The sequence below is a fragment of the Megalopta genalis genome, chromosome 12 (assembly GCF_051020955.1).
Source record: "Megalopta genalis isolate 19385.01 chromosome 12, iyMegGena1_principal, whole genome shotgun sequence".
NCBI classification, from domain to species: domain Eukaryota; kingdom Metazoa; phylum Arthropoda; class Insecta; order Hymenoptera; family Halictidae; genus Megalopta; species Megalopta genalis.
The window spans coordinates 10,674,299-10,700,739 of NC_135024.1; the positions used below are offsets into that span (position 1 = coordinate 10,674,299).

The following is a 26,441-nucleotide window of genomic DNA, read 5'->3' on the forward strand; positions in this document are numbered from 1 at the left end:
GTCCTGCGGAAATATTTATAAAGGCCTTGCTCAGGTCGGAGCGTGGGGTTGTTTCGATGAATTTAACCGTATTTCCGTGGAAGTACTTTCCGTGGTTGCTGTACAAGTGAAATCGGTCTTAGACGGAATAAAAAGTGGTAAACCAACGTTTCTGTTCTTTGGGGAAGAATTGAACCTTATTCCGACCGTTGGCATGTTCATCACTATGAATCCAGGATATGCTGGAAGAACAGAATTACCGGAAAACTTGAAAACTTTGTTCCGGTATTATACACTTTTTCTTGCGATTGCATAAAATTACATCTTCCGACTGTCCTTAAAATCTTGCAATTTTGTGAGAAAAGACTAGGACTCGATGAAACGATAAGCTGTCCACTAGAATATATATAGGGTGTCCCACGTAACTCTGCCACCTCCCATAACATATTTATATGTTAATAAATATTAGTTTCTGCAGATGTACGGCAAGATATTTAAAGAAAAAGTTATCTTATTTCAAGCAGGATAGATGTCTCCGGAGACTAAGGTCATCTGAAATTCATATTCTACGAAATCTCTCCAGCAGTAATGTTCTTTTTTTTAAATCGAATGACTTATCTCTTTAGCTACCACAAATAGGTTTAGGTGAAAACTCATTAAATGTTATATACCATGAAACGACCGTGAGTCAAAAATTTTACAAATTTGAGCCGTTTATTTTGAAAGTGGCATAAGTCACTTTACCGTAATGAAAAGTGGTGATTCTTTAATACCATGAAATGACCGTGAGTCAAAAATTTTACAAATTTGAGGCATTTATTTTGAAAGTGGCATAAGTCACTTCACCGTAATGAAAAGTGGTGATTTTTTTAATGTTTATACGAAATTATTTATACTGAGAAAAATATCAGTATCCTGAGATAACAAATACAACTAAATCTTCTCGAAAGTTAGCATCCATATTTTTAAACGTGTTAAAACGCAAACCCTTAAATATATCGACTTAAAAACAAAGTGACTTATGCCACTTCCAAAATAAACGGCTCATTTTATTGTAATTGCGGAAATAACAAGGTTATCAGAGGTGGCACAGTTATGTGGGCCACTCTACACGTTACCTGTGCAAATGAAGAGTCGATATGTTTAAAAACAATTAGAAATTTAACTTTAAAATGAGTTGACATATAGTTGTGACATATCCGTTGCCGACAAATACAGTCCACACTCGAGACTGTAATAATAATTCTCTTATTAACTCTTAAGCTGCTTGTAAACTCTATAATATTAGCGTTCGTCAGAATCATCAGAACATCCCATGAATAATACGAATTTCCTGTGGTATTTTTGAAAATTGAAACACGCAAATACAATCTCAACTATCCATGCACATTTACATTTCACACATTTCATCTTATTTTTGACAACCTATCGAATGATAATTATTTAAAAGACTAATGATGATTACGTTTTTTCTTATTTTACTTTTCGAATGCATGCTTTCGAAAATTAAATATAAAAATAACATTACTTTATCGTAAATTTTTTGGATTTAAATAAAAATCTTGTTAAAGAATAAAAATGCCTACAACTAATAATAACAAGATAACGATATCTTTGCTAATTTTTCTCCGCAGACCTTGCGCGATGGTGGTTCCGGATTTCGACCTGATCTGTGAAATCATGTTGGTAGCAGAAGGTTTCCAAGAAGCCCGGTTATTGGCGAGAAAGTTCATAACACTGTATCAGCTCTGCCGAGAATTGTTGTCGAAGCAAGACCATTACGATTGGGGTTTAAGGGCTATTAAGTCGGTTTTGGTCGTTGCTGGTAAATTGAAAAGAGACGATCCTCAGAGGCCCGAAGATCAAGTGCTGATGAGAGCTCTCAGAGACTTCAATATTCCGAAAATCGTGACGGACGATGTGCCCGTTTTTATGGGACTTATCGGTAAGTGCACCTTACGATTCTTTTGAAAGTACCGACCAGATCTAGGCACACACGAAATTACATTACTTGAACTATTATTTGAAGTAATGTATTATTTTGTTTCATAATTATTTCCATGCCTGTGATCACCTTTGAAGTAACGTTATTTGAAATATTATTTTATATAACATGTTATTTTATTTTATAACTGTTATTTTCTAACTTTAAACATTCGAAATAATTGTGAAATAGATCTTGGAAATTACACGATGACTTAATTATCAGATCAGAGTTTGATTTATACCGATATCCTCATTGATAATATAAATCATTAAAAGAGAAAATACATTTTCATTTATCTTAAAATTAACTGAAACAATTTTTATTTTCCATAAAAATTAGCAGTCTAGTCGTGAATTATAGTCGAAGCACTTTTCTTTAAAAGATTTCTCATATGACTAAATTCCTTATTATAAATATAAAAAAAAAACAATTTAAATAAAGGTTGTCGTGGCTCCTTCAATATGGACGATAGCTGATAAAAAATGACAAGATCGAATTTATTCAAGCTTCGTATAATTTCTGTTACAGTGTATGCATGAATAAAGGAATTTATTAAAAAATTTCTCGTAGAAAAATGTATACAGCATGTAACAGAAAAGATCGAAAAACAGTCAGTTTGACCCGTCTCGTAGTTCTTGCGTTAAATATGTATAATGAAACAAACTGTGTTAGGGCTGTTCGTAGTTGCAGTAGAAATTTTTGCCTCCTGTTATTCCAGCACATTGAACTCCCGCAAAGGCTACTTGATACTTTATCATCGACTTTCTAGGTGATTTATTCCCTGCTTTGGATGTACCACGGAAAAGAGACTTAGAATTCGAGCTAACGGTGAAAGAGTCAGCTGTCGATTTGAAATTGCAGCCGGAGGATGGTTTCATATTAAAAGTAAGAATCGCATGTATCAGTCGATTTGTTAACCCCCGATTCGCTACGTACTTGAATCATTAATTTGATCGAATCTTTTCATCGAACTAATCTATAAATAATTCCATAAAAATTATTTTCTTTCCAAATAAAATTGTTTCAGATTGACGAGTTACAATTCTATTTCGTTTGTGTATGTTTACAATATTTTGCAAGTTCTGCACGAAAACGAAGCCTTGGTTGTCGCGTTAAACAAAAACAAAATCACGTTAATTTTAAAGCGTAGAATTTTACGCTAATTTAAAAGTGTAAAATTTTAAGTAAAATTTTTGACCCGGAGTGTAGTCCTTCCGTTATCTTCAAGTTTGCGTATACGATTCGTCGCGCAGACGATTAACGCTTAACTTTACAAATAAGGTGGTCCAACTGGAAGAACTGCTTCACGTTCGTCATTCTGTTTTCATCGTCGGTTTCGCTGGGACCGGGAAGACAGAAGTTTGGAAAACGCTGAATCGAACTTATTTCAATCAGAAATTGAAACCGTATTACAACGATCTGAATCCGAAGGCTGTAACCAATGACGAATTGTTCGGAATTATTAATCCAGCCACACGAGAATGGAAAGACGGGTTCGACACTTTCTAAACTTGTTCAAACAATTACGGATATCTGTTTATGATTCGTTATTGTTAATATATTCTTCGATCAACTTCTAGAACTACGATAGTGGCTCCCACAACCGAACATTTACTTTTACAATATTCTGATATCCAAACGTTCTATTATTAACTAATCATTGTATCATTTAGATACATTATCACTGCACTGTGAATCTTTAAGCAAAATAAAATTTCTTAATTTAATCATGTCAATATGTCAAAAATAACGCGACGGTATATTTAAATTCTTATAGGCTAAACTTTTTCTTGGGGGTTTCTATCTTTTGATTCGAATGGATTTTATCGAGAAACGGACTAAACATTCCCTTGGGAGTTATGTCAAGTTTATGTCAAGTTTAGAACTACGTTAACGTTTTAATAAATAAATTCAGGATTTATTTTAATTACATTTTTAGACTCAAAATTTATTGGAATGTACACTGGAAAGTAAAAAAGATAGAAACCCCCAAGGAAAAGTTTAACCTTCTTTTAAAATCTTTATAGCTTTGATTTTCATTTACTCGTTTTTGTTATAAACACATAAAATCCTAAATAAAAATATATATCACCTAGTAGAAAACTCGAATGAAATTTTTAGATGATAAAATGTTTTGGTATCAGGATATACGTTCGAATGAGAGAAGTTCTACCGTGTATCAATTTGCGATAATTTGGAAAATCCAGAAATCGTGTGTGTTTTTATTGAATTTTTTTAGCAGTACATTATATATTTAACTCTCACTTATGTACAGAGTTCATCGAAAGAAGTTAGGATGGCTAATCGTTCTACTTTTATTTCCAGATTGTTTTCAGTGATAATGAGGGATCAAGCTAATATGACCGGAAATGATCCGAAATGGATCATTTTCGATGGTGACATAGATCCCATGTGGATCGAATCGTTAAATACTGTTATGGATGACAATAAAGTATTAACGTTAGCTAGTAACGAAAGAATCGCTTTAACGCCACAAATGAGACTTCTCTTTGAAATCTCCAATCTACGGTAACGATCCTCCTTCTCATCATTTTCTTGGGATTTGTTTGAGCATGAATCGATTAATTGAACCGTTTATTTTGAAAGTGGCCTGGATCCATTTTCCAAAAACACATCGAGCTAGCTATTTTAATATTTACATTTCTACGTTATATATAATTACATTTCAGCGAAGCCTCTAGAACGCAATAAATTGTGTTGTTATAATTTAAAAAAGATAGTATAATTTTTAGTAAAAATAGTATTATTTTTAATCTACTAAGATGATTAAAAAAAAGAATGAAGTTGCTACTTAGTTTTTTCTATTTCCTGCAATTGATGGAGACAATTTTTATTTTGCATAAAAATCCGCAGTCTAATTATCAGTTAGCAGTATTTTTTAATTTATCAAAATGTGAAATCCTTAAATATCTAGACTTTAAAATAAATGTGAACTTAGACCACTTTCAAAATAAACGACTCAATTAGTTGAACATTGTTTCACAAATTTCAATTTTAATTTGTTTGCATTTAACGGGCTTAAAAACATGACGTATCTCGAATTCGATCATTTAAAAGTTTATGATATTCTACAGACTGTATTCAAGTGTTTCATGACAGAATTGTATTATTTAGAGATCACTTTATATTATAATTTCTTATTGTTTTATTAGTTTTATATTATTCTAATAATTACTACAATTTCATTTCTTAAGTTCCATATTTTTGTACAAAAAGGAATTGAAAATGTTCGTGTCAGATCTTTTAATTGAATGGTCCCTTACACTTAGATTTCTTCCACAGCAACATTGATTAGCACACCACTTTGTCCTTAATCATTTCTCTATATTTTGGTAATAGGAAAATTAAATTTTGTTTCGATTTCGAACATACGAATAACATCACGAGTCTGACTCGTTATAATGCAACGGGTTGAAAAAGTAGTAAAGACAGCCTTCATTTTGTTTAAAGTTCTTACTTGTTTATCCAGAACAGCTACACCAGCTACGGTATCCAGAGCCGGAATTCTTTATATAAATCCACAAGATATCGGTTGGTACCCGTGAGTAACTAATTGTCCATCACTTTAGCAACTTAACATAAATATAACCCAGCCAACCGTTAATCGATTATGGTAACAACCAACGAGATATAAATGATTATATCGCTGTATACGTATAATATATAGCTATATTACTCTGCATTGCAGACAAGTACCTAGATCAAATTTGCAATTGCAAATTCAACAGTATGCCAAACACTATGATTACAATTAATTATTTTCATCAAACAAATAATATCAAATTGTCATCTAGATATTTATTATTTAAATGATGAACTGGATCAAAAAAGTAAAGATCTACGCAAATTATTATAATTTTTCAGAATTTATATATTGAAAGATCACATTCTTCAATTTCCTATCTTATATTAATTTTTCCAAGAAGCTCAATAATCGAGAAAATCAATAGAATATGTTCCCCTTTTACTATTGAAAGCATCGTAAAATCTTTAATTTAAGATATTAAAAATATTCTGAATAGAAAGAACGATAGAATTTGTTAACGTAATTTGTCAACATTTTCTTTGTACTATGTGACTGAATAAATTATATTTAATAATATAATAATAAGGATAATAATAATCATTATCATCAATGTTATTTGATTATATACCTCTATATCGAGTCGATAAATATTTAAATTTCATTGAATAAACCACATATATGAATTAACATTTGTTGCAAATCCGAGTATATTATTCAGAGATGGCCGTAATATTTATAGAAACATCATAACATTTATTAACTGAAAAAAGTACATATTTACAAGTTCGTTTGTGCTACAATGTATCGCATATATTAACGATGAACGTTTTACGATGAACGTAGATTCGCAATTAGCTGGATAGAAACGAGAGAAGCTTCTGAAAGAGCAAATCTGACGATATTATTCGACAAATATGTCCCGTCGTTGGTGGAAGTGATGAAGAATAGATTTAAAAAAATCACCCCGTTGCCGGACATATGTCACGTGGAAATGCTTTGCAATCTGTTAGATTGTTTTCTGACACCGGAAAGTGTGCCGCCGGACTGTCCAAAGGAATGGTATACACGAAATTTATAATTACAGTTTATCAGACAACGTGTGAATTAAATTTTTATAAAATTCGCAATCAGTTGGAATGATAAAAAAAGACAGTGATGTCTTTTAACTTTTTTATCTGAGCTTGGATCGAAAATTTCAACAGTGAAATGGATCAACGTATTGACAAGCTATACACATTGAAAAATGTAAAAATGTCCAGATTTCTTACAATTGGCAGACAGTCAATCCGCAGTCAAATGATTAGAGTTAGCGAGAACCGATTAATATCCCCAAAATTGTTATCAATAATGTACTTAATCTTTTCGAATTAGTTCATTAGATTGTTAAATAATTGAGATAGTAAGTCAATGTGTATAGTTCTAATCAAAAAGCTTTGCTTAATAAAATGTTTAAGATGCTGGTCGTTTGGTTACTTAAATATTGGATCTGGGGAATAGTTCGTGGCGTTTTGTTAGTAAAATTCAACTGAATTTTTTATATTGTGAAAATAAATTTATTTAAACCGAATATGCTCCATTATTATCGACAATGTTTCGCCATTTTTCGGGTAAAATCACGACGCCATCGGTGAAGAACTTCTGTAGTTTCTGGTTAAAAAACTGACTCAAATGGTTTTCACAGGCTTCTTTTGAAGCCAGTTTAATTCCATTGAGAGAGTTCTGCGGAGATCGGAACAAGTGATAGTTAGAGGGTGCTATGTCTGGACTATATGGTGGATGCATCAGAATTTCCTAACCAAACTCTCGTAATTTTTTACGGGTCGTCAAAGAAATGTGTGGTCGGGCGTTGTCGCGATGGAAGACAACACCTTTCCTATTATGCAATTCGGGCCGTTTTTTTTTTTTGCGTAATCTCTCCAGTTATTCACAGTAGAGTCGAGAATTAATCGTCTGACCAACTGGAAGTACCTTATGGTGGAGGATTCCCTTCCAGTCCCACCCCACACACAGCATCACCTTTTTTAGCGTCAATCCCGGCTTCGCGAACGCTTGTGACGGCTCACCATCTTTTGTCCACGATCTTTGGCGCTTCCGATTGTCGTACGTGATCCATTTTTCATCACCGGTTATGACACGTTTCAGAAATGGCTCGATTTCATTACGTTTTAGCAACTTGTCACAGATGTTGATTCGACTCGTCATGTTTTTCGCGCTCGACTCATGAGGAACCCAAACATCCAACTTCTGTTTGTATCCAGTTTTGTGTAAATGGTTCGAAACAGTTTTGTGGTCAATGCCTAGCTCTATACCAGTATCGACACTGTTAATGTGCTTATTTTGCTGGACTTTTTCATCAATTTCATTAGCTTTTTCAGTAACTGGACGACCAGAGCGTGACTCGTCTTTCACATCAAAATTACCTGAATGCAAGCGAGCGAACCATTTCCACGCAGCCGATTTTGATAACGTACCTTCACCGTACACAGCAGAAATTTTTTCACAAGCCTACGCAGCGTTCTTCCCTTTATCGTAATGATATCGTAAAATATAGCGAAATTTCTCATTATTTCTCTCCATTTTCAAACGCCAACAACTTTCCAAGTACTGCGCCACCACGATGTTTATACGCTCAAAATTACGTTCAATGTGTCACCTTTAAATAAAACATTTTTTTTTAGTGGCATCGTTACGATAAGTTGTTCGTGAGTTATTAACAATTGACGACATCGATCGGAAAAACGCCACGAACTTTTTCCCAGACCCAATAGTTAAGAAATTGTTTTAGAAATTTCTGAAGAAATTGTTCAAGAAATTTATATACTTGCTTCCGTCCCAAGCTATTGTGAATTTTACAAAACATTCGTTTAGATATTGTCTAGTAAATTTTAGCCTGTAGCTGCAGATATGTTATATAATATATGAAGTTAATTTCTTAGAGTTAGTTACTTTAACTATTTTTAGCTCGATGCAACGTTAATCGGTTTCGATGAAATTTTCAAAATTTAAATTTGCACAACCGACATATGTCTGACGTACGTACGCATGCTAAGATGAAATTCCTGCATTATTAATTTCAACGTAATTCGATTGTTCAACTAATTGATGCATTTGTTTCGTGGCTACGAAATAGGCACGAATTGTACTTTGCATTCGCTTGCATTTGGGCATTTGGATCCGCGACGTTCCAAGATCAGTTGATTGACTGGCGAAGCGAATTCAATAAATGGTGGCAAATTGAATTCAAAACGATCAAATTCCCGCCTGGAGGAAATGTATTCAATTATTTTATCGAGGACGAGACGAAAAAACTGCTGCCATGGACTGACAAAGTGAAACCATTCGACTTGGATGCTGATATACCACTGCAGGTTTGTTTGAACAATTTTTCTTAAGGTACATAATTATATAAAATCACCACTTGAACGGTCATTTTTGACAAAAATGTAACCGGGTATGCGTGGTGTCCCTTATAATTTCACTTATCAACTTTGATCGACACAGTTTTTAGGATACTCCTTTTAGACGCGGTAACTTTTCTATAGATAATAAATGTACAATAATTGAGCTGTTTATTTTGAAAGTGGCCTAAATCCATTTTCCAAAAACACATCGAGCTAGCTATTTTAATATTTACATTTCTACATTATACAATATAATTTCATTTCAGTAAAAAACAACACAAAAACATTATACTACCACGTTATCAGTTACCAATTCTTTTTCATTTATTGAAACGCAAAATCCTTAAATATCTGGATTTTGAAATAATAGACTTAGGCCACTTTCAAAATAAACGGCCTAATTAATTGTCAGGGCCAAGATAGTTCAATAACAATTTTGGTACACTGTACAATCAGTATTGTTCATAAATAATTTTCCTAGAACTCTAAAATTAGTATCAGTAGTTCACCTGTTCATCAAAATTAAACGACGAAATGTAGGGGAAAAATGTTTAAAAATTGGAAAAAGGTTATTTGGAAAGAGATTGAAAAGATGGTTTAGAACTTGCAGTGTTTCGTTGAATTTGTTCAACGCTTTTGCTTGTCAGATGTTATTCCGTTTAATTATGTGTTCTATCCTAGAAGTGGATACTTACTTTCAAGACATTTCGCTATAAGGCGACGTTATATAACTTGCACTCGTCTTACATGTAAGGCATTTCCATTTCAATCTGTTTCCTTCTCATTTTCTAAAATCTTGCCGACTTTATACGCTTCATTTGGTTCACCTTAAAGAATTTCTGTCTCATCTTACAAAACTTTCGCTTTCTCCAAGTTCGTTGCTCGCTCCCACGCTCTTTTCCCCACCAACTTTCTCGTTCCACCAAATGCCCATATACGTATACACATACGTATGGACATACATGTATATACGAACGTAATCTACATTTACTAACACAATCCTGATTTTCAATTTGTTATTCATTTCTCGACAGGATTTTCACGATAATATTTTCTTTCGAACAAAAAATTTTGCAATTTTTCTTAGATTTGCTACTATTGTCAACAAACATTTCTTACAATAATTTCATCGTTATTCCTCTGCATGCGTACGTTAAAGATTGTTTAAATTACAATCAGAATTTAGTGTTCAGTGTATCTATACATAATTTGTTTTTATTTATAAATTAATATCTCAGTTAATGTTGAGTCAATTGAAATTAATTAATTTCTTTATTGCATGTGTTATTAATCACAAAATTCTGATTGAATATCGTTAAATTTTCGAAGAATGATTTTGAGTAGTGCATTTAATTTTGGATTATTCATCGTATCGTTAATTTCATTTTATTTTTGTATTATGTAAAGCAAGATGACCTTGACAGGAGATTTTTGATTGGTCAAGGATGAATATGGATGTTTCAGGTCATAAATTGATCTTGATTTTAGTTATTACATCACGATACAAATATGGAAACTTATTTAAAAAATAACTATCGTACAACTACAATATCTTGAAGAGAATGATTTTGAAGAACAAGACATGGCAATCATGATAATGTTGATATCTTGTGGAAAGAACAACTTTTTAAAAATTGTTCATACAATCCAATTAACTATTATTTGGAATAGATTTTTATAACAGTCGCATGGTATAATTACGCTGTATACACAGGGTGAGTCACCTAAGATTTTCACCAAAAATATCTCAGTTGTTGTTAACGATACGAGAAAATGCGTAAGAAAAAAAATATTTCACTCAGAGGGGTAATAGTCTTGAAAAATATCATTTATATTTTTACAATAATTGCCTGTCTGAGTTAAATGTATTTTTCTTTTCACTTTTTCTGGTATGATTTTAAAGCAACGAAGATGTTTTGGATGAAAATCTTAGGTGACCCGCCCTATATAAGATATTAATATCAAAAAACAGATGAATTCCATATTTGCATTCTCATATTTATATTCTCATGAAGAATAGCTGTTTCAAATACATCCTGTCGCCTAAACACTTTGTTAACCCCTTGCCATACCATTGTCTTCACAGTCACGATGATATAATAATATATAATAATATATATAATATATCATATCATATAATATAATATGATATGATATGATATAATATAACATAATATAATATAATATAATATAATATGATATAATATAATATAATATAATATAATATAATATAATATAATATAATATAATATAATATAATATAACATAATATAATATAATATAACATAATATAATAAAATATAATATAATATAATATAACATAATGTACTGTAATGTAATGTAATGTAATGTAATATAATATATTTACTCGAATGCTTATATATCGATGACAAGAGAAGAGAATTTGATTTCAACTTTAAAGAACGGAATAACATTCACATATTTGACGGGTTTATTAGAAATCTCCATCACGAGTTACACTCGTCGAAGTACGGCAAGGGGTTAAACATATCAATCGTTCATAACTTAAAATAAACATACAAACTGCATAGCGGTGAGATAAGAATTGAGAAAATAATACGAGAGGAGATCGTAAGACACACAGTACATCGTATGATTTATAGACAATAAAATACAATAAATGTACGTAAATTACTTTCTAGCTCAGTTATACGTTCTTAAAACTTCCGCCTTGGTATAGATCCTCCTACGTCGTCATCACTAGACTGCGGATCTTTATGCAAAATAGAAACTGTCTAACTTGATTATAATCCACGCGAGTCGAATGAAAATGGCTATTTTCTTTTAATGATTTTTAAAAGTCGTACATAACATAAAAATATTCTCAAAATTTTCCCATGTTTTTAAGATTTTGTTTTTAACCAGGTCATTTTTGTCAAGATTGCATAAAATCCGTAGTCTAGTCGTCACAATTCCAGTAACACTCATTTCCTGTTATTCAGACATCGTCATTCTTAGATCTCGGATCCTTAGAATTCGGAATCGTTCCTGTGTCTCGATAACAACTATCGGTGTATCGTAAACCCACGCGGTCTGCCATATTTGGTCCACCGAACAGTTCCCTGAATTCCAAGACAAGGACTTTCGCACCCTGACCTGTTCATTCCACGGACTACGATCGCGTGAGCGGTAGATGGTTTTCCCAGGAACCGTTTCGAATGTCCTCCACTTTTAGTTACACCGAGTTAGCAGGAATTAATCAGTTTCCGTTAACCCCTCTTGCACTATGATGTCGTGTCAGACTTCTTACGAAGACTTCGAACGTAATCTACTAAATATAGATGTTATTCTCGTTTCTTTGACATCAAAATGAACACTACGCAACGTTGTTTGTGATAGCATTTTATGAGGAAATTAATATGTACTTAGTATCGTTTATATTTCTTTTTTTTAAAGTCTGTTGATTCACTTCTTTTTATTTTACATTAAAATAAAATTCACGATACTGCTTGTGACAGTACATTATCAGGGAATATGAAAATAATATAATTTTTATTTCTATCTGCAAGTTTTCGATTATTTGCAAAAAACGGAATGTTTATTTAACGAAAATCAAATAAGTTATCTCGGACGGTTTTCAATGACATTCAAATCCAATTACAAAGTGGAATATTCTAGGATGAAAAGTAATAACAATTGAAGCGTGTAAACCAGAGCACTATTCTTCGTTTTCACTTACATTTGAAACCATAGTTAGGCTGTGGATTTACCGCAAAGATTAATAGAATTTAAAAATATCAATAGATGATTATCGTAAACTTATAAAGATTAATAAATGAAAAAATACAATCTTTTTCTTGGTTCCATCTTTCTTGGCAATTGATGCAAACAAATTTTATTTTGCCTAATTTTATATAAAATTATTCAGCCCATTAATAATAAGTAAATATTATTAATCTATTAAGTAAAATAATATTTTCACATGTCTCGAAATACATGGTTAATAAAAACACGAAAGTTTATCATCTATTTATACACGTTTATACTGCACGATTGTAAATGTGAAATCGATTTCCTTCATATTATAAATTGAAATTACTTTTTCGTCATAGAAAAAACAATTTGTAGTTTTTGATTATATATACACGTAACAGGAATACATTCAACTAAATGTTGATAATTAACTTTAATTAAAATCTTGATCCTGTAACTGATCGAAATAAACATCATTTGCCAATGTATTATTGTTGGAAAGTATACTCTAATGCAATCTTCGCAGTAACTATTATTCGTTACCAATTAATCAGATGACATTGATTCTGAGCCATCATATAGAGTATGTCGAGAAAATAATTAATAATACTCACAAAATAATACTCACAATCTTTAATATTATTGTTTTTTAATTTACAAAATTTTGTAAGGTAGAATTTTTTAAAGTGTGTTACTTTTAATGTCACTCAAATTTTTCAAATGTGTTACTCTTTCAACGAAATAATTTTATTATGAACAAACTGATGTGGAAAATCAAGCCTTTTACTTTATTATCGTCTTGTACATGAACGGTATTTTATATAACACATAAACTGATATATCATGAGTGGCTTTAACATTTTATGAACATTCCCATGAACTTTTAACCTTTTTTTAAAAAAAAAGACTTTCGTTCCACAGTCCACTCTCGTACCGACCGGAGATACGTCATACCTACACTTTTTCCTGGACATACTCATTAAGAGAAGAGTGCCAGTGATGTTGATAGGTGCAGCTGGTTCGGGGAAAAGCGTAATCGTTGCTGAGAAATTGGGCTCCCTTCCCGATGATTACAGCATTGCTAACGTGCCTCTTAATTACTACACCACTTCTGGTAATTGTTGCTTCCTCCACTTTGATGTTAGTTTCTTCCAAAATAAATAAATGCAATCGAATCTTTCGATTTCTTTTATACTACGTTTTCGATTATATCGTTCATAGTCCTGTTTACACATTTTTTTTCGTTTATACTATATTTCATTTTAAACAAATATTTCGTAATGTTAGGAACATTGTTATAAGTTTTTTTTTAAATTATTACACATCTACAATTTATTCACTTTCTATCAAATAGCGAAAATAATATTAATATTTTCAAAGTTATATGTATAGTTTTTCATTATCAACTTTTTCTCTCTATTTGTATAAGATGAATATATACTATTAAACTGTAAAAAAAAAGCAATTTTTATGTTCATAATAAATATCAATCATTATAGTCGATAAGAAAGTAATTGAGTATAATTTATTTAAGAAATGTTACAAAGAAGTATGGAGAAATATTTGGAGAAAAAGACAGGTAGAAATTACGGACCACCCGGTATGAAGAAGCTAATATATTTTATCGACGATATGAACATGCCTGAGGTCGATACTTATGGCACTGTCCAGCCTCATACCATTATTCGGCAACACATTGATTACACTCACTGGTATATACAAGATATTGAAATAAATATTTTCTTATCGTTCATTTCACTTGTTCACTATCAAATTAGTATGAAATATATTATTTTAAAACTATTATTTTATTAATAAATTATAATAAATTATTCGATTTTACTAGTAAAATATATTCAATTATTATTTTACTAGTATGCTATATTAAATTATTATTTTACTGGTAATCTATATTAACTTACTATTTTACTGGTAACTTATAATATATTATTGTTTCACTAATAAACTGTATTAAATTTATAATTTACTAGTAAACTATATTAAATTATAATTTTGCTGGTAAATTATATTAAGTTATTATCTCGCTGGTAAACTATATTAAATTGTTAAACTATACTAAATCGCTTAACTATTTCAAAAATTAAGGTACGACAGATTGAAACTATCTTTAAAGGAAATTCACCATACACAGTATGTGTCCTGCATGAATCCCACGGCTGGCAGTTTCACGATAAATCCTCGTCTACAGAGACACTTCGCAGTTTTCGCAGTCAGGTGAATTTCATATACGAAAAATAATTAAACTTACAATCTGGTTTTTGGTTATACATAACGCAATTAATATAACGTCCTTATTAGAGTTTACGGCAAAGTGTTTACAGATAAATTAATTTACCCTAAAAAGCAGCTAGTTAAGTATGATATAATAAGTATAATAATTGAATCCCAAGAGTATATTTAGGCTACAAATGAGTATTGTTAAAATAATTGACATACGATTGTGAAATTACAGAAACTTTCTTGCAGACAATATTGTAGACAAAGAATACATGATTAATTAGAACATATGTTTACGGAAAACATTTTTTATTCTGTTGTTAACGACAACAACAACAACAACAACAATAAAAATAATAAACTGTGCATATTGAAAATGTAACTTGTCATTGCAGTTTTCCATCCGAGGATAACTTAATAAGAATCTATAGCCAGATACTGGAGCAGCATATAATGAATCCTTTCAATAAATTCAACCCGTCCTTGGCAAATATTGCAGAAAGTTTAATGTCAGCGGCGTTATATTGTCATAATAAAATATCAACAACATTCTTGCCAACCGCAATTAAATTTCATTATGTATTCAATCTACGCGACCTTTCAAATATATTTCAGGTAAGAATTTATTATCAATATTTATCAACAATATAATATATAGTTACGCAGTACTTTCTTTTTATGTGTTTAATTTTTATTAACATAAAATAATCGGTCATAAGTAGACTGCGAATTTTATGCAATTGTTACTAAAATCAAATACAAAACAGTAAAAACATTTAATCCTTTTATAAACACTGAGGATTATGCTTCCCACTCACTTTTAGCGCGCATATGGACCACCAGGCTTAAATATTCCCAACATTGTGAAAATTCTTATTGAATTTAAATATTCTTGAAAATTCATATCGTGCCCATGAAAGGGTTAAAGAATTTGAAAATACTATTGCGCTATTTTCGACACGATAAAATAATTGAAGAATGAAATAAATGTTTATGTAACTTTGGTATCTTATAAATAATGCAGACAATTCCTATTTTGCACTAAAAATCCGCAGTCCAGTCGTGACGCTGTGCGAACTGTTATCAGTAAAACTTTAGGAATTTAATCATTTTTAAGGGCATACTTTTCGCTAACGGTGAGGCAGTGCCTTCGTCTAGCCATTTAATACGCTTGTATGTTCACGAAGCGACGAGAGTGTATTCCGATAAGTTAATCAACGCTGATGACAAGAACGCATTTCAGCAGTTATTGATAGGCTCTCTTCGTAAATTCATATCTGTAAGTCTTTCTCGATCGATTGAACATTGAAACATCATATATACGCTAACAAAAAAGAAACAAAAGCATTACGATCACTACTTTCAAATTATCAATAAACGAACAATAATTGCGCAATAAATTAATTCGTACGTTCATACTACAATTACCGATACAATTAATTCAATAATATACAAATTGTGGCAATAAATGATATGTTCGTCTTGAACATTTCATTTGTTTGGAATAATATAACAAAAATGTTAGGTGAACAGTTTTCATATGGGCATACCCATAGGGGAGACTTCAATATCATCACTATTTTTTAAATGGAATAATAAAGAAAATATTTAAGGTGGATATGGTCCCTGTCCGTATATACAGGGTGTCCTCAGTCTTTTTCGAACAAATGCTAAAATATAAATAGGCTTGAAAATGGTTCATTAAAAAGTTATGAGAAAAATATTGGTTAGGAATATTTATCTGCATACATTAGCTCCATTTCGAAGTTGTCGCCTATTTTTGTAAATACAGCATTGAAAAGACAAAATTCAGAAACGAGAAATTCAACGAAATAGTAAATATATTTTTGATAAATAAGTACATATAAGAGAAATACCACTAACGTTATTTCTACATCGGACGAAAATCAGTCCATTGTTACTTCGTATTTTTCTCATAATATTTTCAATAAAACATTTATATATTTATTATAATTTCAGGAAATGGATGAGACTACTATCTTCGCTGAACCAATCATATTTTGTCATTTCGCTGAAGGCATAGGTGAGCCGAAATATATGCCAATAAAAGATTGGCAACAGTTAACAAAACTGTTAGACGAGGCTTTACATAATTACAACGATCTGGTAAATATAATCGTTGTGATTAAGACTCGACATTTCAATGTAAAAACCCTGTTGTATGATTTTCAACTTACTGAAACTGTTTGAGAAGGCAATACATAAAAGTCTATGGTATATTAATTATTAATTTGAGACACAAAGATACTTAAGAAAGCTTAATTAATTGAATGCACGATGTTGCTTCTTGTTGTTACACAATCGAATGCAAGAACTTCTGTCAGATCTTTTTAGCTTTTATATTGAAATAGGTAGCGGCGATGAATTTAATATTATTCGACGATGCCATGTATCAAGTATGTCAAATAAATCGTATTTTGGAGTCACCAAGGGGAAACGCTCTTTTGGTAGGAGTTGGTGGAAGCGGAAAACAATCGCTTTCCTGTCTTGCATCTTTCATCTCAACGTTAGAGGTACTTTAATTTAATTAAGCATAATATCTTAAAGCTGCTAGCTATCTTATAAGACATATTCTCCATTTAATCAACGTATTCCAAATAAATTAAAATCGCACACATGAGTGACATTAATTTTTAATTAAATAATTTTTGACTGAATTTCATCTTTATTGTAATATATTAAACAAAGAGTTAAACTAATATCTCCAGCGGTAAATTTTAAATTTCTAGTTTTGGTTTCATTAATTAAACGACTTTGATAATGTAGACATTTTTGTGGTTGATATTCGGCACTTAACGTGTTAAGTGGATGTCAATTGATAAATACACGTAACGTTTGAATGATTTTCCTTATTTAAATGCATGCAAAAGTTTTGAAAAAGGTATAACATATCACAGCTATCGATTTGCATTTTTGCGAATTTTTTGTGATTTTACAATTGAAAATCCTGTGTGTGAAAAATAAGAAACTCGAAAAAATGTGAAGAAATGCAAATTTTTTTATAGAAATTAGAAGATCACTACGATCATATTTTTACAGTAGCAACATATCATTGCAATAATCATTTCAGAAATGTTTTCAAATTAAAACCGATTTTTTCTTGCACTTATAAGTTATTCAAAAGCCAGTGTATAATAAATAGAGCCCTTAATTTATCTTCAACACAGATCGCAGACATTTGTTTTTAAACAACATCCGTATTTAAAGCACGAGACTCGAGGCTTGTATCTCATTAGTTTTAGTCAAAAAGCTTACGTACACAGTAGTTTTAACATAATCAAATTGTATGCCCAGATACACTGTCAATATATACTGCCAAATGATACGACTATAATAGATATCATTTCATAATAAACGAATTGAAAAATAAAATGTAATTAAATTTGTTACAGAATGTGTTACAGTTTTCAATTTTCATGCGATGGAATTGAATTTTCAGACTCGTAAAATTAACATAAAATTAACTTTACATATCAACTTTTTATTCGTTGATACTACACATTTAGATACATGACTTCATGTCAATTATTAAGCAAATTGTATTAACATTTCGCGTGTCGCAACTTTATACCGATATTTTGATTACTTTCGACTGCCAGAAAGAAAGTTGCAATCAGTATCGGTAAATATAAAGTATCGAAAGAATGTGGTAGGACTAATTCACCGTAAGCTTCTTGCTGTACATAAAACAAATATTGCCTGTAAAATATGGAATATAGTTCGAGATGACGTAATAATGTAAAAGTTAACTTGCAAAAAAAAACATTTACACAGGTGTTCCAAATGCAATTAAGAACAGGATATTCGATGAGCGACATGCGGACTGATTTAGCAGGATTATACTTGAGAGCAGGATTAAAATCAATTGGAATTACTTTCTTAATGACCGACTCGCACGTCGCCGATGAAAGATTCTTGGTTCTGATAAATGACATGTTGGCCTTTGGTGAGATTTCCGAATTATTCGCAGACGACGAAGTCGATAACATTGTGAATGGCGTAAGAAATGAGGTAACGCTGAATCTTGATAAAGAAATGAACGTCCGAATTCCTTTTTCGAGAAATATTTTCCATCTTATGACAACATTTACTTCTATTTTTATCTCCACCTTTCTGTTTTCGCGTATTGTTCTCGTCCTTCTTTACATTGTTACATACGGAGATTTTTCGTGCGTTTTCGGAGACTTTTCCCATCTCCCTTTTATGACCTACACACGAGCCCTACAAAGGGTCTTTCGTTAGGAAAAACATTCGCCCCTTACCAAACCACTGTGCCGCCATATGTGGACCGATTTTTAGAGTATAAAAAGGATATTTTTTCAAAAATACTAATACGATTTAGGTGAAACAAACCGGCATGTTGGACACCAACGAGAATTGCTGGAAATTTTTTATCGATCGAGTTCGAATTCGATTGAAATGTGTCCTATGTTTTTCACCCGTTGGATCAACTTTACGGAACAGAGCCAGACAGTTTCCAGCGATCGTGAACAATACATCGATCAATTGGGTCCAAAGCTGGCCGCTGGAAGCTCTGAAATCGGTTTCAGCTAGGTTCCTAGAAGTAAGAATATTTTTTCAAAAATAGCCTAAGCAAAATGCAGAATTTAACATACTTCAACCTACAAGGTATATTAAACGATTGAAAATGATTGATTCTCGATCGTCCCTTCGAATGAAGGAATAAGCTAACAAAATTGCGCTAATAAAATTCATGCTTTCGTATTTAAATTGTTCACATTCTCTTGATTGACATGAGTACTCATTCCTTTAAAAACAATTTTATATATAAACGTTCTATACAATCCGTTTTCAGTAATTATAAATTTTATTATTCTGCAGTTTATTATATTTTTATTAATCATTTTCTGCGACCGTTAAGTTATGGCAAGACTGTGCGAATTTTATGCATTCATGACAAGAATAAGTAGATCAAATATAAAATAGTAAAACTATTTAAAGAAGATCAAAATATTATTTTTTACTTAATAACATAATTAATGAAAGAAGGGAATGTCTATGTAGCTTCTATACTTTACAATTAATACGGACAACTTTTGTTTTCATAATTTGTATTCACTAATAATAATGATAATAAGTGCTCGACTAAAAATAACATAACATGATCACATTTGTTGATTTATAATTTGATTATATTACTACAGTAGTACATTATTCTTCCGTTTATTTTCATTCGATCCTTAATATATTATTCGAATTCCGTTCCCATATTATTTAAAGAAACAATTCAACTGCTGAATTTCCTGTACATTAATATCGTTCCTCGACACTTAATTCATTATGCCGACCGGAAGACGCGTTGTATTCTGTAATGATCTAAACTTATAAAGTGATTCGCTTCCTCAATTACACTTTTTACAGTTCCTACATATCATTTCCTCCAAGAGCAGACGAAGATTAATATTTAATTAAACAGATCATTTCTAATATTAACAGATCATTTCTATATTAACAGATCATTTCTATATTATTTGTTAGTTTTCCGCAGTTCTTTGATTCAGTCGACGTTCGTCGATTACAGGGATTAGAAGAACTTCCGAAAGAGTATAAACAATCAGCGTCGGAGTTTATGTCGTTCGTGCATACCAGCGTCAACGAAATCTCCGCGCTGTATTTGCAAAACGAGAGGAGATACAATTATACTACACCGAAATCTTTCCTAGAACAAATTGCTTTGTACACGAAATTACTTATAGAGAGAACTTACGATTTGAAAGCAATGATAGAACGATTAAAGAGTGGTTTGGACAAGCTGGAATCCTGTGCCGGTCAGGTAAATAAATTTTTCGAACTAACCGCATGTAATTGCATCTGCTCTTTCGATCTATCGTATAATAAAAAAAGAATAGTTGAAATACGAAACAATAACGTTGTCAAAAGAATTTAAAATTAATTAATTTAAGAATGCAAAATTATTAATGGAAGAAATTCATTTACACGCAAACGATGCATACAATTTTTATCTTGCGCAATGATCTGCAATGTGATTATAACAATTCTGGCTTTTAGCTCCTTCAATCATTAATCGGGCATTTCGATAACACAACGTTTTTTTCACTCTTAAAACCAATTCTTTTAAACTTTTTTTCCTTCAGTATAAAAGTGGAGCGCCTAATTTCATTGGATGTTACAAAAGATTTTATTTATCAGTCTTTTTTCTACCTTTAATAGTAACTACCTTTGCTACCTTTATCTTAAACGTTTGACTTAAAAATAACACCCTATATAATCTAGATTCATTTAAATACGGTCACGTTTCACGTAATCACCACTAGGGAAAGCAACAGCAGAACCTGTATACAGGGTGTCCCAAAAATGTCTCGTAATCCGGAAATGGGGGGTTCCTGAGATAATTTGAAATAACTTTTTCCTTAGCGAAAATGCAACTGCGGCTTTGTCTATGAGTTATTAACGAAAAACACTGACCAATGAGAGACGAGCTGGACTAGCACGAAGCGGCCCAACAAACAAGCATATGAAACCGCCCATTGACTTGACCGTCTCGCGCTAGCTGATCTCGCCTATCAATGGTCATTTTTTTAAATTAATAATTCGTAAACAAAGCCGCGGATTTCATTTTCGCTACTGAAAAAGTTACCTCAAATGACCTCAGGAACCCCCCATTTCCGGATTGCGAGACACTTTAAGGAGCCCTCGTGCGAGGTACCTTTGTGCTTGCATTCCCCCTCCTACTAGCTGCCTCACTGCCGCAGCTATCGGTCGCTATTAGTCGAAAACGATGACGAAGATCGACGGCGGTCGCTAGTGACCAATAGCTGCGGCAGTGAGACAGCTAATAAGTGGGGGAATGTAAACACAAAGGTGCCTTCTTGTCGCGTGAGGACTATACATTTATTTTGCCTAATAGTAAAACCACATTATTCTCCTTACAATTAGATGAGTCATCTCTTACATTGTACATCTTAAAAATCTCTCTCTCCTTTATCTTTTTGTATTTAGAAGTATTAAAATGGAATCTATTTCTTCTCAGCAAGAATTACATGCTTCTGTGTACACGAAACAGAAAAGTGACTACAAAAAGAATTAAAAATGAATATACTAAACGATTTTCACTTGTTTTATATGTTTTCGAAAGATTTTGTTTAGCCATTGTCAAGTAAACCAGTCCTTGTAGTGTCTGAAACAAATGCAAGTCGTATGGTCCAATTTTAAAGAACTTGTTCTCTTTGTAAATCTCAAGTATATACTGTGTCGAACAAAGAATACACAATTTTGGCAACTTATTGAATGGTAAAATTAGTTTCCGTTCGATTGGTAGGTGAGTGAGTTAAGAGTTGTGCTAGCGATCCAAGAAGTAGAATTGAAGAAGAAAAACGAAATTGCGGACAAGATTCTTACCGAAGTCCGATTCGAAAATACTAAGGCTGAAGCCGAAAAAGCCATTGGTACAGATTCAGTGTTTTACTTGCGACATTTAGATCCGTTACTTTTCCGATTAATAATAAGCATAGATTCTTTCAAATAGTATCAATGAAATGAAACATCGTTCGTTCGCAGTGTCCGAGGAGGAAGCAAAAATCGCAGAGATAAAAGAAGTTGTGGCAGAAAGACAGAAACGTTGTGACGAGGATTTAGCAAAAGCAGAGCCAGCTGTTCGACAAGCTGAAGCTGCCCTCGATACTCTGAATAAGGTGAAACAGATTTCTAACTAACACGGTTCATGTATTTTTAATAATAACTGAATTGCGGATCTTCATACAAATTCTAGTTCTCGTACACTTAACAATTAATACTGTTAATTAACAGTGTTAATAAATACCCTTCCACATGCGTAATTTAAAAATTCACACACGTCAGAAGTATATAAAGCTCCGCAGTCTAATAATAATATTATTAGAAAATATTTTATTTGTACTTTATTCAATAGTAAAAAATTATTAAATATAGAATATGTTAAAATAAATACTAAAACTTAAATACTAAATTATTTAAATTTAAATAGGTATTTAGAAACAATTTGAAAATATTTAGATAAGTGAAATTAACTTGTTTATCTTTTGCATCAGGGTTTATTAAATCGAAGATCACATTATATTAATCTCGAAAGTAATAGAGCTAAATAAAATATAATTTTCTGTGTAGAAAATTAATTAAAGACATTTAATTAGATATAAGAAGTAACTCAATTTTATGAATGTAATAAAATACATTTTTTAAATAGCAAAACTTGTTTTAATAACAAAAATTAATGAAGGTGTCTTAATCATTGTACAGTAAACTAGTCTCTTCAACATTAAAAAAAAATTCATGTCTTTTAGTCCAGTTTGAGAAAAGTTATCGCGTTTTAAAATCTGTTCGAATACTTTTTGTTAGGGGTTGTACAACCCGTGCAGTTATGCTTTTAATGGCTATGTATTTTCGTTTTGCAATATTAGTTTACGTAAGATGCGCAACACAACTCATTCCCGCTTTGTTAAAGTAATGAAAACATTATAGAACAATCTGACTGAATTGAAATCCTTTGGGACACCGCCGGATACGGTGGCAATGGTGGCGCAGGCTGTACTCGTTCTGTTCGCTCCCAGGGGACAGATCCCTAAGGATAGAAGTTGGAAAGCGTGTAAAGCAATGATGGGAAGCGTTGACACGTTTCTCGCGCAACTTCGAAATTACGACAAGGAAAACATTCATGCCGACGTTGTCAAAGCCATCCAACCTTACATCAATAATAAAGGTAAAACTGCGGATTTTATGCATTTATGATAAGAATGGGTGGCTGTAATTTTAAGGAGAAGAAAGAAAAAAAGAACTTAAGTGTATCGATATATTCCATTCCATCTATTATTATTATCAAAAAGAAGAAGAAGAAGTTCCTAAGTAACACGCCCGATTCTTGCAACAAATGTAAACAATTTTTATTTTGTATAAAAATCCGCAGTCTAATGATTAATAATTAGACCGCGGATCTTTATGCATGTCTTTATGCATGTTGTTTTCGTCGATTGCAAAACGTAGAAGCCAAGCACAACTTTTTCTGTTTTCTTTAATAATTTTCATAAGTTCGAACTAAGAGAACGACATTCGTAGACTCGTTCAGTGGCTTCACTGTTTTAAATTACACCTACTCATTTTTGCCATAAAAGCATAAAATCCGCAGTCGATTTGTAATACTTATCACATGCTATCGTAATTGAGAATTTATAATTATTTGTTAATTTATTTACGCTGTAAGAGTACTCATTCGAACTATAATAATTAGAACTTTTATCAGAACTTTTTCATTGAAATGCATTTTAAATATCTGTATCATCCATCATAAACAAGGTATAATATGATATTATACACACACACGCACGCACGCACGCACACGAGATATAATATGATATCGTGCACATATAACAACCACATTCATATCCTAATTTTTAAGTACTATTTGATTACAATTAATTAAAATAAATACTAATTGTAATAGTAACTAGAATTATACGTGTAGATTCACGGTTTCTTAAAAACATTTAATTTGATAAATGAATCATGATATATTAACAATTAAGAATGGTGTTCACAGCTAACAAAAAGGTGTAAGGTTGAATATTTAAACTTACTCAGACATTTAAAATTAAGATAAACAAATAACCGATGTATTCTACTACTGAAACTGTGAATAATCTATGCAATTAAATTGTTCTAGAATTCGATCCAGAGATTATTTATTCAAAATCTCAGGCAGCCGCTGGTCTCTGCAGTTGGGTTAGAAACATCATGGTTTTTCATTACATCAACGAAACTGTAAAACCATTAAGGGCTGCGCTTGCACAAGCCAATTCGGAGCTAAAGTCTGCAATGGACCATCTGAACTCTTTACGAGCACGACTGGCGGTATATTGTTTCCAATTTTCAATTCATCGTCATTAACTGATATTTCCCTAACTACCACATACTTAAAAGATTATTAATTCCACGTGTCAGACGATCAAATTCGAAAACTAATTGAAATTTCGAAAATATCAGCTCTACGAGTCAAACATTTCGAATATTTTCACTTTCGATTGATTCGAATCACTTTCGAATTAATATCTTCGAAGATTAATTTTTGAAAAAACTGAGCTCTCGCAGAGAAATTTTTTATTTTGTAATTAAGAAGTTATAATAAGTTTTGTAATTATAGTTTATAATAATTCGACTCAATCGAATGGTTTCAATTGATTTTAAAAGTTTGCGTGCTCTCTGATTGTACGAATATAATAATTTTCGTTGGCACATAAGGTGTAATTATTGAGAATGTTGCCTTCTTCGCCGAGTTTGGAGACCTTGAAATACGTTGTCAAGGTCATCAAAGTCGGAGAAGAAGACAACCTTTTAAATACTTGCCATACGTTATATAATATTGCACGTAATTATAATTACAAAAGAGACGTAATTTTTCTGAGATAATAGAATAGTTGAGCATTCCAATTAATTTGTAGGAGCTACAAAAAGTGCTCGATGCTTTGGGTGAACGAATGAATACAGCTTTGCAAGAGAAACAGAAATGTCAGGATGAAGCGGACGCCACTGCCTTAACTATCGATCTTGCAAACAGATTGGTTAACGGTTTAGCGTCCGAAAAAATTCGTTGGACTGAGACCGTTGAAACGTTAGTAATTTTCTAGGCAACAATATACAGAGTGTCCCAAATGTTATTCAAAATCGGAAAATGAAGAGTTCCGGAAGTCATTTGAAATAACTTTTTCCTTAGCGCAAATGCAATCCGCAGATTGCATTGAGAGCTCGCCACTCATCGGTCAGTGTTTTTCGTTAATAACTCGTAAACAAAGCCGCGGATTGCATTTGCGTTAAAGAAAAAGTTACTTCAAACGATCTCAGGAACCCCTCGTTTTCTGATTTTGAGTAAATTTTGGAACACCCTGTATATACGAAATAAATTTCCGACTACATTTATTGTTAATAATCCTTAGAAAAAATTGTTATGTAATTAAACAATGAAACAAATAAACATTATCCGAAGATAACTATAAATTTAATTCTAACAAATAAAAGCCATTAGATAGCTGTAATTATTGAAACGAATGGAAATTATGCAGCATTTAAAGATTAATCAATTTAATACATTTAGATTGAAAAATTCAGGAGTAACTGTGCCGGGAGATATTCTTCTTGTGACAGCATTCCTTTCATACATGGGATGCTTTACACGGAAGTACAGGCGTGATTTGATGGACAACAATTGGTTGCCGTTTTTGGAGAATTTAGATGTGAAAATACCAAAGACTCCAGACTTGGACATTTTGGGATTACTGTCTGACGATGCACAAATTGCTCAATGGAACAACGAAGGTGACTTTTTGAAATGTTTACGCGTTATGTTATTTAGCATTATTAACACTTTGCACTCGAAGCCATTTTATCTCTAAATCCAGACCAGTCTTTCTGATCTACAGTATTTCCATTTTATATGACTTGTTGCATTTCTTGTGCATTTCTTGCAGCCTTGTGGCTCATACAACAGTTATACTTTTAACAGTATTTTTTTTAATATAAATAAATACGACAATGTGTAAATTATTCTGGA

General features: G+C 31.8%; 1 protein-coding gene across 1 annotated transcript in view; it reads left to right on the forward strand.

The window, feature by feature from the left end:
• Positions 1-26,441, forward strand: part of LOC117219107 (dynein beta chain, ciliary) — a 60,084-nt gene that overhangs the window by 21,599 nt on the left and 12,044 nt on the right. The window contains exons 18-41 of the mRNA XM_033468002.2: positions 2-264; positions 1,614-1,924; positions 2,736-2,851; positions 3,248-3,459; positions 4,292-4,495; positions 5,457-5,528; positions 6,357-6,572; positions 8,644-8,881; positions 13,550-13,742; positions 14,163-14,340; positions 14,735-14,863; positions 15,262-15,481; positions 15,984-16,145; positions 16,847-16,993; positions 17,239-17,400; positions 18,662-18,898; positions 19,230-19,451; positions 20,430-20,681; positions 22,188-22,314; positions 22,427-22,560; positions 23,366-23,603; positions 24,561-24,748; positions 25,336-25,505; positions 25,986-26,206. Coding sequence (XP_033323893.2) covers positions 2-264; positions 1,614-1,924; positions 2,736-2,851; positions 3,248-3,459; positions 4,292-4,495; positions 5,457-5,528; positions 6,357-6,572; positions 8,644-8,881; positions 13,550-13,742; positions 14,163-14,340; positions 14,735-14,863; positions 15,262-15,481; positions 15,984-16,145; positions 16,847-16,993; positions 17,239-17,400; positions 18,662-18,898; positions 19,230-19,451; positions 20,430-20,681; positions 22,188-22,314; positions 22,427-22,560; positions 23,366-23,603; positions 24,561-24,748; positions 25,336-25,505; positions 25,986-26,206 — 4,612 coding nt within the window. The remainder of the gene's footprint in view (position 1; positions 265-1,613; positions 1,925-2,735; positions 2,852-3,247; positions 3,460-4,291; positions 4,496-5,456; positions 5,529-6,356; positions 6,573-8,643; positions 8,882-13,549; positions 13,743-14,162; positions 14,341-14,734; positions 14,864-15,261; positions 15,482-15,983; positions 16,146-16,846; positions 16,994-17,238; positions 17,401-18,661; positions 18,899-19,229; positions 19,452-20,429; positions 20,682-22,187; positions 22,315-22,426; positions 22,561-23,365; positions 23,604-24,560; positions 24,749-25,335; positions 25,506-25,985; positions 26,207-26,441) is intronic.